General features: G+C 43.6%; 1 protein-coding gene and 1 pseudogene across 1 annotated transcript in view; both read left to right on the forward strand.

Moving 5' to 3' along the window:
* The window catches only part of LOC118476713 (uncharacterized), a 34,166-nt gene extending 21,827 nt beyond the window's left edge, over positions 1 to 12,339 (forward strand). The window contains exons 2-3 of the mRNA XM_035966346.1: positions 11,619 to 12,076; positions 12,201 to 12,339. Of these exons, the coding sequence (XP_035822239.1) occupies positions 11,853 to 12,076; positions 12,201 to 12,264 (288 nt within the window). The 5' untranslated portion in view covers positions 11,619 to 11,852 and the 3' untranslated portion in view covers positions 12,265 to 12,339. The remainder of the gene's footprint in view (positions 1 to 11,618; positions 12,077 to 12,200) is intronic.
* Positions 12,340 to 13,604: 1,265 nt separating this feature from the next.
* Positions 13,605 to 14,459, forward strand: LOC118476808 (uncharacterized; annotated as a pseudogene).

Below are 14,459 nucleotides of genomic sequence, written 5' to 3' on the forward strand. Positions count from 1 at the left end.
ATCTATGAGGCTTGATATATTCTAGTGGTGGTATTCTTAATTTGTACAATCCTCTTATGATTTTTTATTTATTTATATTTATGTCTATATGTATATGCAGATGTAATTGTGGACATTACTCCACAATTCATCACACTCAATCAAAGATCCAAATCAGAAAAGTATCATAAGAACAAGCATTCAAGCATATAGATACTTATATATAAAAAATAATTTTGTTTTTGTTCTTAACAGTAGGTCTCTATTTCTAAAAGTCACTTAATGTAAAGGATTTCAAAGTGTGAAATCCACATTTGTCTTACGAATGAAAAAGGTAAGAGTAATCAGAGTAAGGCGGAAATAGATGAGAAAAGATTAAGATGAGTTTAGAAAAGAATCAGAGTAAGGTAAGTAAGTATTGGTTGTCCAGTTCTATCTAGGTTTCGTCCTACAGTCAACATTCCTCTGATACCACTTCTGTCACACCCGGGGTTTCGGGGCACCAAGATCCGGGCGCGAACATAATCACCAGGTGTGCTGGGACCAAGTCTCACACATATGATGAATCATGGCACAGGATCGAATGTCACATCTTTACTATGTAATCGGAGTTTTGTACAAAATAAATAAATAATTACATTATATGGAGACAACGGTCCAGCAACCCAAAGTTGACTGGGAGACGACGACCTAGATCTCTCACGAACTCATCACAGCATCCTCCATGCGCCTCATCCTGTGGTACCTGTTCTTGACCTGTGGGGGGGGGGTGTGAGACAGCAAGAGTGAGCTCACATAAGTTCATCGCTCAACAAGTTGTGGGGAATAATGTGCATGAACTCACCAAAGGTGGGAGCTCACGTGAAGTGTAAGGCTTACCAAAGAGGATGGTTAGAGCTGAGCATTGCTTTTAAAGTTGGTCAAAATTTTATTAGCAATTACTAAGTATAAGTAAATACCAACCCAATTAAGTAGTAGAACAAAAGTAACAACATCACCTGCGATGCAATGCATATGACAAATTGAGTTTAAGTTCCATAATTTAATCATCAGAGAGTCCTGAGCTGCTCATGACCGTGAGCTCGGCTAGTATACCAGTTTTACACTCTGCAGAGGTGGTACCCTTTACCCACAAGTCATGTTACCCATCTGCCAAGGGATCGCGACTTCCCATACACCTCTACCGAGGAGGCGATGCAGGGTAACACTACGAGGCCTTTACAAAGTTCCACTAGCTTCAGAAAACCCGCTACAGTTTATAGGAAGCTCCAATGCAGGGTTCTTGCCTTACCGCCATCGCAGCAAAATCAAGCAAGGACCTCCCTACACTGACCACTCCCCTACTGCCCTTGCCCCTTTCGGGTAAGGTAGTCCTCCACTAGCTTTCCTAATTAATCAGTCAAGGGCGTCCATAAACCCTTGTGGTGGCACGTGTTTCTCAAGTTAAGCTCTATGTTCCAATTAACATTAATGATCTTGACATGAACATAAATAGAATAACAAAATAACTGGAACATAGATATGATAAATAATTATCCCAAATCCATGTAAAGCAATAGCAAACTACCCAAGTGATTCAGGGGTAAACAAGGTAATGAGATAAACAATCTAGGGAGACCTATTGGGTCCCATCAAAATTAAACCTATGCATTGAATAGTGATAATAACGAATATTATTGGGTAACAGAAGTGATCAAGGGCACAAATTGCCTGGCACTTGAGATTCCAGGTACCAACTTGCTTTTCAGATGACACGTGTCCTCACGCTAGTCGTAGCAATATAAACAAACATGGTATAGATAAAATTAACATCACACCAAACATAAGTACAAACTGAATAATAATGATCTACGCGTTGCTATGAGACTCACACAACTTGAACGGATCAAATCGGAGTTAAAACGAAGAAGTATTGAATTTCTAAGTATTTTATGTGTTTTGTACAAGATTAAATAGAATATAAAATTTAATGTGACTTTCATGTCAAAACAGTGGCACCAATTGATAAACAATCTTATTATAACATTATAGAAATTTAAATGAATTGATTTGGACTTCATATGCATTTTCTATAAATTAAACAAGTTCTATGGATTGTTTTTATATTAAAAATTCGTTTTCTAAATCATTTATCCACTTTAAATGGTCTCTGGACTGCACGTGTATTAGACAGAAATGCAGGGGTCTCGGTGTGAAAGATTCCAAGACATAGGGCGCCCCTGTCACGGACGGCGGTTTGGATTCCTGAAAACCCGAGGGCTTATCTGCAAAATGCACAGGCCGAAGGGGTGTGAGTTGTTTCTGGCCGCACGATCTGATTTGGACGGTGCTGATTAGATGGCATCAACACCGAACCGGTATGCGATCATGGCCCCAGGATTCCAGATCAACGGTCGGATCGCAATAATGAAGGGCGCGGTATCGTTGTAATCTGGAGCGTTCATCATTCAACTAACGGTCCATGCCTATCCTAGCCGAAAGGGTACGCGAGATCAATTTGTGCCGTCCATCCATCAAACAACGACCCATGCGTTCTCCTTCTCCCCCAGACAGAAGCCACGACGGCGCCGCCTCGGTCACGGCGGAGATCACATCGGACTTCCCCAAATTCGAACTCCGTGCAAGCTACACGAGCCCTAAACGAGCTACACGCAGAGCAGGAGTGCGGACATGTGAGGGGGGTACCTTTCGGGCAGAAGCGGCAGGCACATAGCTGACCGCGGTAGGAGGCGGACCACGGGGAAAGAGTAAGTCCGGTGAGCATTTGCTTGAACCACAACCATTTCTTCGTCGTGATAGCAGTAGACGTGGCATCCACACGCCCGAGAGAGGCTCCCAAACCACTTCTTGGCCACCAATCGCCAGTGTAGGTGTGGAATGGTGCTGGCGGGGCGAAGACAAGCAGTTTCTGGAGGTTGGTTCGGATGGTTATGGAGCACAAGAAGTAGCGGAAGACCATGGAGCAGTCGGTGGGGTGGTTTCCGGGCAGTCCATGATGGATTTTTGGAGACGCAGAGCAGCACCCCCGACCTCCCCGAGCGAGGTCCGAGCTTTGGGTTGCAAGGTGCGCTCGCCCGAGATCTCCAGCTCGATTTGTTTATGGCGATGACCAGCTATGTTCACGTACTTATACTCGAGGTCAGGGTGCGGTGTTTGGTCACAGTCGCCTAACGGTTGACGATATACGCGGCAGCAAGTCCGCGGGAGCCGCCCGACGAGCATCGCGGAGAAGAAATCGCGGTCTGTTGAAGTCCGATCTTTCGCGGATCCAGCGATTTGTTGCTACCCGCGAGCGCCCAGGTGCGGGGTGGAAGACGGCTGACAAGGCGGGTCCGACTTGTCAGCGCGGTGCGGACGCGGAGATGGGCTGCGCGGTGTAAAGCGAGATGGGCCAGAAACGAGGCAGTCGGCCCATGTAGCTCTTTTATTCTTTTTCCTTTTATCTTTTCTTCCCATTTTATTTTCTTCCTTTCTAGGTTTAATTTGAATTTGAATTTTGAAGTCAAACTTGTGCTACATTAATCTTTATTACTTTTGTGAAGTTAAAAGTACCATTTTTAGAAATATAATTATATTATTTATATTTTTATATCATTTCTCTTCTTCTCATTTTCAAAACCCTAATTCCCATTTAGGGTTTAATTCAACTTCTAATAATTATTATCTTATTGTTTTTATTTAATGCACAAACATATAACTCCAACATGATGCATATTTTTTTATCATTGTTTTAATTCATCTCTAAATTTTATGTATGCTCTTTTTATGATGCAAATATGGCACATGACATGAGGAGACCTCTCTATATTCTTTGTATACAAAATTGAGTATTACAAAGTCGAGAGGAGTATAACAAGGTGCAAGGATTAAAGAGCGCCAAGGAAGTTTGGGACGTGCTCAAGACCGCGCACGAGGGAGATGAGCTAACCAAGATCACCAAGCGGGAGACGATCGAGGGGGAGCTCGATCGCTTCCGGCTTCGCAAAGGGGACGAGCCACAAGATATGTACAACCGGCTCAAAACCTTGGTGAACCAAGTGCGCAACCTCGGGAGCAAAAAGTGGGATGACCACGAGATGGTTAAGGTTATTCTTAGATCGCTTATTTTCCTTAACCCTACTCAAGTTCAATTAATTCGTGGTAATCCTAGATATACACTAATGACTCCCGAGGAAGTAATCGGGAATTTTGTGAGCTTTGAGTACATGATTAAGGGCTCAAAGAAAATCAATGAGCTAGATGATCCCTCCACATCCGAAGCACAACCGGTCGCATTTAAGGCGACGGAGGAGAAGAAGGAGGAGTCTACACCGAGTAGACAACCAATCGACGCCTCAAAGCTCGACAACGAGGAAATGGCGCTTGTCATCAAGAGCTTCCGCCAAATCCTCAAACAAAGGAGGGGGAAGGACTACAAACCCCGCTCCAAGAAAGTATGCTACAAATGTGGTAAGCCCGGTCATTTTATTGCAAAATGTCCACTATCTAGTGACAGTGACAGGGGCGACGACAAGAAGGGGAGAAGAAAGGAGAAGAAAAGGTACTACAAGAAGAAGGGCGGCGATGCCATGTTTGTCGCGAGTGGGACTCCGATGAAAGCTCTAGCGACTCCTCCTCCGACGAGGACGCCGCCAACATCGTCGTCACCAAGGGACTTCTCTTCCCCAACGTCGGCCACAAGTGCCTCATGGCAAAGGATGGCAAAAAGAAGAAGGTTAAATCCAAATCCTCCACTAGATATGAGTCTTCTAGCGATGATAATGCTAGTGATGAGGAAGATAATTTGCGTATTCTTTTTGCTAACCTCAACATGCAACAAAAGGAGAAATTAAATGAATTGATTAGTGCTATCCATGAAAAGGATGATCTCTTGGACTCTCAAGAGGACTTCCTTATTAAAGAAAACAAAAAACATGTTAAGGTTAAAAACGCTTATGCTCTAGAAGTAGAAAAGTGCGAAAAATTATCTAGTGAGCTAAGCACTTGCCATGAGACTATTGACAACCTTAGAAATGACAATGCTAAACTTATTGCTAAGGTTGATTCAAATGCTTGTAATGTTTCAATTCCCAATGATAATGTAGATTTGCTTGCTAAAATTGAAGAATTGAACATTTCTCTTGCTAGCCTTATGATTGAGAATAAAAAATTGCTTACTAAGGCCAAAGAACTAGATGTTTGCAATGTTACAATTTCCGACCTTAGAAGTAAAAATGATATATTGCATGCTAAGGTTGTAGAATTAAAATCTTGCAAACCCACTACATCTACTGTTGAACATACTTCCATTTGTACTAGATGTAGAGACATTAATGTTGATGCTATTCATGATCACATGGCTTTAATTAAACAACAAAATGATCACATAGCTCAACTTAATGCTAAAATCAATGAACATGACTTAGAAAATGAAAAATTTAAATTTGCTAGAAGCATGCTCTATAGTGGGAGACGCCCTGGCATTAAGGATGTCATTGACTTCCAACAGGGAGGCAATGTCAAACTTAATACCCCTCCTAAGAAATTGTCCAACTTTGTTAAGGGCAAGGCTCCCATGCCTCAGGATAACAAGGGTTATATTTTGTACCTTGCCGGTTATCCTGAGAGCAAAATTAGGAGAATTCATTCTAGGAAGTCTCACTCTGGCCCTAACCATGCTTTTATGTATAAGGGTGAGACATCTAGTTCTAGGCAACCAACCCATGCCAAGTTGCCTAAGAAGAAAACTCCTAGTGCATCAAATGATCATGACATTTCATTTAAAACTTTTGATGCATCATATGTGTTAACTAACAAATCTGGCAAGGTAGTTGCCAAATATGTTGGGGGCAAGCACAAGGGGTCAAAGACTTGTGTTTGGGTACCCAAAGTTCTTGTGTCTAATGCTAAAGGACCCAAAACCATTTGGGTACCTAAAGTCAAGAACTAAAAATGTTTTGTAGGTTTATGCATCCGGTGGCTCAAGTTGGATCATCGATAGCGGGTGCACAAACCACATGACAGGGGAGAAGAAAATGTTCTCCTCCTATGAGAAAAACCAAGATCCCCAACGAGCTATCACATTCGGGGATGGAAACCAAGGTTTGGTCAAAGGATTGGGTAAAATTGCTATATCTCCTGACCATTCAATTTCCAATGTTTTTCTTGTAGATTCCTTATATTACAATTTGCTTTCCGTTTCGCAATTATGTCAAATGGGCTACAACTGTCTTTTTACTGATGTAGGTGTCACTGTCTTTAGAAGAAGTGATGATTCAGTAGCATTTAAGGGAGTGTTAGAGGGTCAGCTATACTTGGTATATTTTGATAGAGCTGAACTCGACACTTGCTTAATTGCTAAGACTAACATGGGTTGGCTCTGGCACCGCCGACTAGCCCATGTTGGGATGAAGAATCTTCATAAGCTTCTAAAAGGAGAGCATATTTTAGGATTAACAAATGTTCATTTTGAGAAAGACAGGATTTGTAGCGCATGTCAAGCCGGAAAGCAAGTTGGTGCTCACCATCCACATAAGAACATCATGACAACCGACAGGCCACTGGAGCTCCTACACATGGATCTATTCAGCCCGATTGCTTACATAAGCATCGGTGGGAGTAAGTACTGTCTAGTTATTGTGGATGATTATTCTCGCTTCACTTGGGTATTCTTTTTGCAGGAAAAATCTCATACCCAAGAGACCTTAAAGGGATTCTTGAGACGGGCTCAAAATGAGTTTGACTTAAGGATCAAGAAAATAAGAAGCGACAACGGGACGGAGTTCAAGAACTCACAAATCGAAGGCTTCCTTGAGGAGGAGGGCATCAAGCATGAGTTCTCCTCTCCCTACACGCCACAACAAAATGGTGTAGTGGAGAGAAAGAATCGAACTCTATTGGACATGGCTAGAACCATGCTTGATGAGTACAAGACATCGGATCGGTTTTGGGCCGAGGCGGTCAACACCGCCTGCTACGCCATCAACCGGTTATATCTACATCGAATCCTCAAGAAGACATCATACAAACTCCTAACCGGTAAAAAGCCCAATATTTCATATTTTAGAGTCTTTGGTAGCAAATGCTTTATTCTTGTTAAAAGAGGTAGAAAATCTAAATTTGCTCCTAAGACTGTAGAAGGCTTTTTACTAGGATATGATTCAAACACAAGGGCATATAGAGTCTTTAACAAGTCCTCTGGACAAGTTGAAGTTTCTTGTGACGTTGTGTTTGATGAGACTAACGGCTCTCAAGTAGAGCAAGTTGATCTTGATGAGATAGGTGATGAAGAGGCTCCGTGTATCGCGCTAAGGAACATGTCCATTGGGGATGTGTGTCCTAAAGAATCCGAAGAGCCTCCAAATGCACAAGATCAACCATCCTCCTCCACGCAAGCATCTCCACCAACTCAAAATGAGGATGAGGCTCAAGTTGATGAGGGAGAAGATCAAACAAATGAGCCACCTCAAGATGACGGCAATGATCAAGGGGGAGATGCAAATGATCAAGACAAGGAGGATGATGAACCAAGACCGCCACACCCAAGAGTCCACCAAGCAATCCAACGAGATCACCCCGTCGACACCATCCTCGGCGACATCCATAAGGGGGTAACCACTAGATCTCGTGTTGCACATTTTTGTGAGCATTACTCTTTTGTCTCCTCTATTGAGCCACATAGGATAGAGGAAGCACTTCAAGATTCGGATTAGGTGGTGGCAATGCAAGAGGAGCTCAACAACTTCACTAGGAACGAGGTATGGCATTTGGTTCCACGTCCTAATCAAAATGTTGTAGGAACCAAATGGGTCTTCCGCAACAAGCAAGACGAGCATGGTGTGGTGACAAGGAACAAAGCTCGACTTGTGGCCAAGGGATACTCCCAAGTCGAAGGTTTGGATTTCGGTGAAACCTATGCACCCATAGCTAGGCTTGAGTCAATTCGTATACTATTGGCCTATGCTACTTACCATGGCTTCAAGCTTTATCAAATGGACGTGAAGAGTGCCTTCCTCAATGGACCAATCAAGGAAGAGGTCTATGTTGAGCAACCTCCCGGCTTTAAAGATAGTGAGTACCCTAACCATGTTTACAAACTCTCTAAGGTTCTTTATGGGCTCAAGCAAGCCCCAAGAGCATGGTATGAATGCCTTAGAGATTTCCTTATAGATAATGGCTTCAAAGTCGGAAAGGCCGATCCTACTTTATTCACTAAAACTCTTGAGAATGACTTGTTTGTATGCCAAATTTATGTTGATGATATTATATTTGGGTCTACTAACGAGTCTACATGTGAAGAATTTAGTAGGATCATGACACAAAAATTCGAGATGTCTATGATGGGGGAGTTAAAGTATTTCTTAGGATTTCAAGTGAAGCAACTCCAAGAGGGCACCTTCATTAGCCAAACAAAGTATACCCAAGACATTCTAAACAAGTTTGGGATGAAGGATGCCAAGCCCAACAAGACACCCATGGGAACCAATGGGCATCTCGACCTCGACACGGAAGGTAAGTCCGTGGATCAAAAGGTATACCGGTCGATGATAGGCTCTCTACTCTATTTATGTGCATCTCAACCGGATATTATGCTTTCCGTATGCATGTGTGCAAGATTCCAAGCCGACCCTAAGGAAGCTCACCTTACGGCCGTAAAACGAATCTTGAGATATTTAGTTTATACTCCTAAGTTTGGGCTTTGGTATCCTAGGGGATCCACATTTGATTTAATTGGTTATTCGGATGCCGATTGGGCGGGGTGTAAAATTAATAGAAAGAGCACATCGGGGACTTGCCAGTTCTTGGGAAGATCCTTAGTGTCTTGGGCTTCAAAGAAGCAAAATTCCGTAGCTCTTTCTACCGCCGAAGCCGAGTACATTGCCGCAGGCCATTGTTGCGCGCAACTACTTTGGATGAGGCAAACCCTTCGGGACTACGGTTACAAATTAACCAAAGTCCCTCTTCTATGTGATAATGAGAGTGCAATCCGCATGGCGGATAATCCCGTTGAGCATAGCCGCACTAAACACATAGCCATTCGGTATCACTTTTTAAGGGATCACCAACAAAAGGGAGATATCGAGATTTCATACATTAACACTAAAGATCAATTAGCCGATATCTTTACCAAGCCACTTGATGAACAAACCTTTAACAAACTTAGGCATGAGCTAAATATTCTTGATTCTAGGAATTTCTTTTGATGTTTTGCACACATAGCTCATTTATATACCTTTGATCATGTCTCTTTCATGTGCTATGACTAATGTGTTTTCAAGTGAATTTCAAACCAAGTCATAGGTATATTGAAAAGGAATTAAAGTCTTCGGCGAAGACAAAGGCTTCCACTACGTAACTCATTCTTCGTCGTCGCTCCGAGCATCTCTCCGTCTTTGGTATAATCTTCACTCATGTTTTATTTGCCAAAGGGGAGAAAGTAGTTAGGAAAGGGCTTATATTTCACTCAAGTATCTGTTTTTGGCGATTCATGCCAAAGGGGGAGAAAGTATTAGCCCAAAGCAAAAGGACTGCACCACCACTAATTTTAAAAAGAGTTTTTCAATTGGTATAATTTTTCAAATTGGTATCTCATTGTGTTCAAAAAGGGGAGAGAGTAGTATTTTCAAAATCAATATCTTAAAACCCTCTTGAACACTAAGAGGAGGAATTTATCAAGGGGGAGTTTTGTGTAAGTCAAAGGAAAAGCATTTGAAACAAGGGGAGAAAATTTCAAATCTTAAAAATGCTTCGCAAAATCTTATTCATTTATCTTTGACTAATTGCAAAAGGACTTTGAAAAGAATTTACAAAAGTATTTGCAAAAACAAAACTTGTGGTGCAAGCGTGCTCCAAAATGTTAAAGAAAGAAACAATCCATGCGTATTCTATAAGTATTTATATTGGCTCAATTCCAAGCAACCTTTGCACTTACTTTATGCAAACTAGTTCAATTATGCACTTCTATATTTGCTTTGGTTTGTGTTGGCATAAATCACCAAAAAGGGGGAGATTGAAAGGGAATTAGGCTTACACCTATTTCCTAAATGATTTTGGTGGTTGAATTGCCCAACACAAATAATTGGACTAACTAGTTTGCTCTAGTCTATAAGTTATACAGGTGCCAAAGGTTCACACTTAGCCAATAAAAAGACCAAGAATTGGGTTCAACAAAGAGAGCAAGGGATAACCGAAGGCAGCCCTGGTCTGGCGCACCAGACTGTCCGGTGCACCAGGGAACTCCAAGCCAAACTCTTCACCTTCGGGAATTTTCAGAGGCGCTTCGCTATAATTCACCGGACTGTCCGGTGTACACCAGACAATGTCCGGTGCTTCAGGAATGAAGCGACTCTGAACTCGCCAGCTTCGGGAATTCGCTCCGCTATAATTCACCGGACTGTCCGGTGAGCCAGCGGAGCAACGACTACTTCGCGCCAACGGTCACCTGCAGAGTCATTTAATACGCGCTAGAGCGCGCAGAAGTCAGGCACGCGCGTAGTGGCACACCGGACACTCTACAGTACATGTCCGGTGTGCCACCGGACATCCAGGCGGGCCCAGCAGTCAGAGCTCCAACGATCGGAACCCAACGGCCTGGTGACGTGGCTGGCGCACCGGACACTGTCCGGTGCACCATGCGACAGACAGCCTCCACCAAACGACTAGTTTGGTGGTTGGGGTTATAAATACCCCCAACCACCCCACATTCAAGTCATCCAAGTTTTCCACCTTCCAACTACTTACAAGAGCTAGGCATTCAATACAAGACACACCCAAGTGATCAAATCCTCTACCAATTCCACAAAAGCTTTAGTGTTAAGTGAGAGTGATTTGTTGTGTTCTTTTGAGCTCTTGCGCTTGGATTGCTTTCTTCTTTCTCATTCTTTCTTGAGATCAATACTCACTTGTAACTGAGGCAAGAGACACCAATTGTGTGGTGGTCCTTGCGGGGAAGTTTTGTTCCCGGTTGATTTGAGAAGAGAAAGCTCACTCGGTCCGAGGGACCGTTTGAGAGAGGGAAGGGGTTGAAAAAGACCTGGCCTTTGTGGCCTCCTCAACGGGGAGTAGGTTTGCGAGAACCGAACCTCTGTAAAACAAATTCGCGTGTCACACTCTTTATTCGCTTGCGATTTGTTTTGCACCCTCTCTCGTGGACTTGATTATATTTCTAACGCTAACCCGGCTTGTAGTTGTGATTAATTTTGTAAATTTCAGTTTCGCCCTATTCACCCCCCCCTCTAGGCGACTTTCAGCTACACCACAAGATGTTTTAGTCAATATGCTGATTATTTTAAAGCAATACATTGAATGTTCACCTCGTTTAAAGAGTTTATATTTGTTGACATATATTCACAATGATATTTTTATTTTTATGATAGTTACAAGGGTCAAGTCATGCATGAAGTAGCTCCAGTCTTTAGAGGAAGAATGTCTTCTTTGTTTATATTATATAAGTTTTATTCTAATTAATGTATTGAAGACCTTTTCTAAATTATTTTTATGTACTTGTTCTATCAAAGAGAGACGCATCATTATATGGATCCATGATCTCGTCATAGTCATCACACTAGTGATGTAGTCTTTTGCAACTTATTAGTGTCAACAGACATAAGATTATTGTGCTTGTTGTAATAAGGTTGTCTTCATCATAACAAAACTTGCAGGTCTCTATGGAGCTGAAGTGTTATGTATTGGCAGCGTGACTGGTACTTGACAATACTCTAGATTAACCGAACAACAGATTGAGCTAGGGATTATAGCCAAAAGGGATTATACCCCCAAGGGGTTCAAGTGACAAAGAGGGGATTAACTCAATCCATCCTGGATTCAATACCTCTCTGGAATAAAAACCTGTAAACCGAACATGCCCCTAGGGAAGTAATCCATTGCAAACGAACATGCCCTCAGGGTTTACTACTGTGTCCGCTCCCACCGGGTCTGCGCATCAGAGACCGACAAGACTGGGAAATCCAGAGATGCATTTTTCTACCGATCAGTTGATCGGCTCGGCGTTCATTGCCTTTGGGCTCACATTGTTCGTGTGTTTCTTCTATGTTGTCGTCGTGTCCAAGCTGCTTCTGCCACATCAAAATGGATTCCTGGCCGCCATCCAAAACGACTGGTAAGGAACATCTAACCAAGAGAGATGCTTGTTAAGCATGCACTAAACTAGGTGATCGTTGTGCAACAGCGTACAACCCGTGCAAACTATACAAGAAATTCACGCCTTCTTCGTAATGCTGCAGGTATTACTGTCTGCTTGTGTCGTTGACGCTTCCTGTAATAATTGTGGCTGTCTACCTGCACTAGCTCAGCATGAAGATGTTCAAGCACACATGAAGCAGTCATGCAGCTTCCTTCCGGTTTCAGAATCCTGGTCAAAATCGAGGTTGGTTTGGTTTAGCTGAAAGTGTCAAGGCAATAGCCAATTTTCTTATATACAACCTGCAATTTTTTTGCTGTCTCCAAGATGTAATCTGGATGTGCTTCTTTCAGATGTATATATAAGTTTTTTCGGGGTGCCGACAATTCACTATATGGAGGTTCTTCATTCAGATGTAGTATATATAATTTAATGCATGGAGGTGTCATTTTCCCCTAGTGCATGTTGAAAATGGGGATCCTCGACACCCTGATCACCGTTGTGGATGCTAGGAGGGGGGAGGGGGAATCCAAATGGTGTGAGCAACTAGGTATGGTGGTGCGCAAGTTTGAAGCAAGGTGGTTAGATGAGGAAGAGTGTGCTGCCCGAGCTGAGTAGGCATGGATGGGAGTTTCAACCTTCAAGGGAGAGTGACTGGGTGAGGTGAGTATGATGGAAATCCATAAAAATTTAAAAGGTGCTCGAAGAGCTATGGAGATTGGACAACAATGTTCTTGGAAGATTTAGAGAAAAGGATAGGCGAGGTAAAGAGGGAGCTAGAAAATTGTAGGAGGAGAAGAAGCATATGTCAGGAACAGGTGAACCCGGAGAACATGTCAGGAATAGGTGAGTTCGTACCTCATGGCTGACCAAAAGAGGACCGGAACACGTTCTTCCATGCATATGCTTAAGACAGGAAAAGGAAGGAATCATGTGAGGAAATTGATTGATGATAACAGATGGTGAATCTCTTGAAGTTGGGGACAGGGAACTTTGCGCCGGGTTTTCAGGTGCTCCGCAAGCTGGAAACCTTGGCTGTCCAAATGAGTCTGGAATGGGTGGCACAACTTGGCATGCCAAGAACAAGTTTGGAGACAGATGCAATGCAACAACCTTGGGACTGGCTGCTCGATGGAGATGTGGACCAAAGCCCAAATGGTAGCTCGTTTATGTTACAATCTAATTCTGTGCATTGTTCAGTCTATCTGCTCTAGATTGTGTAATAAGGTATCTTAGCAGGCAGCTTAGCTGCCCATGGGGCTTGTAACTTGCAGCCTGATTCACATGTCTACTTAAGCCAGCCCCCCTAGACTTTTGTAATGTCTCGATGGTAATGCATTGGCTTGTCGGTCCCCGAGTCATTCATCCACTTGTCAACGTACAGGAGCATATTTAGGGCCGTCTAGGCCATGGCCCATGGAGTGGAGGCCCAGGCTGTGGCGGCGGCTCACTCTCTGTCTCTCTCCCCTAGTAGTAGTCCCCCTCGGCCCTCACTGCCAAGCCTCGGATGGTATCACTGTCCGCCTCCATTGAGTGCCTGTGCCGGGGAAACTTCGCGGCCGCACTGCTGCTGGCCAACGCATCGGTGTCCTTCCCCAGCCTCGGCGACCACCACCGCCTCCCCTGCCACAGCAATGTCAAATCCGAGTCCACCCCCACGTCCGCCACCTCAGTCTCGCAGCCGTGGTCTTCGCCGGCTACGAGCACCCACCGGGTGTGCCTTCCCACTCCCCTCCCTGCCGCTCGAAACAGACCATCCCAACCCAAACCAACGGATCTGACCCAGTCCAGTCATGGTAGCTATTAACTTGGATTTCTTCTTCTTCAGGGTTTACTACTGTGTCCGCTCCCACCGGGTCTGCGCATCAGAGACCGACAAGACTGGGAAATCCATAGATGCATTTTTCTACCGATCAGCTGATTGGCTCGGTGTTCATTGCCTTTGGGCTCACATTGTTCGTGTGTTTCTTCTACTTTGCCGTTGTGTCCAAGCTGCTTCCGCCACATCAAAATGGATTCCTGGCCGCCATCCAAAACGACTGGTAAGGAACATCTAACCAAGAGAGATGCTTGTTAAGCATGCACTAAACTAGGTGATCCTTGTGCAACAGCGTACAACCCGTGCAAATTATACAAGAAATTCACGCCTTCTTCATAATTCTGCACGTATTACTGTCTACTTGTGCCGTTGACGCTTCCTGTAATAATCGTGGCTGTCTACCTGCACTGGCTCAGCATGAAGATGTTCAAGCACGCATGAAGCAGTCATGCAGCTTCCTTCCGGTTTCAGAATCCTGGTCAAAATCGAGGTTGGTTTGGTTTAGCTGAAAGTGTCAAGGCAATTGCCAATTTGCTTATATAC

Source organism: Zea mays, chromosome 3 (genome assembly GCF_902167145.1).
Source record: "Zea mays cultivar B73 chromosome 3, Zm-B73-REFERENCE-NAM-5.0, whole genome shotgun sequence".
NCBI classification, from domain to species: Eukaryota; Viridiplantae; Streptophyta; class Magnoliopsida; order Poales; family Poaceae; genus Zea; species Zea mays.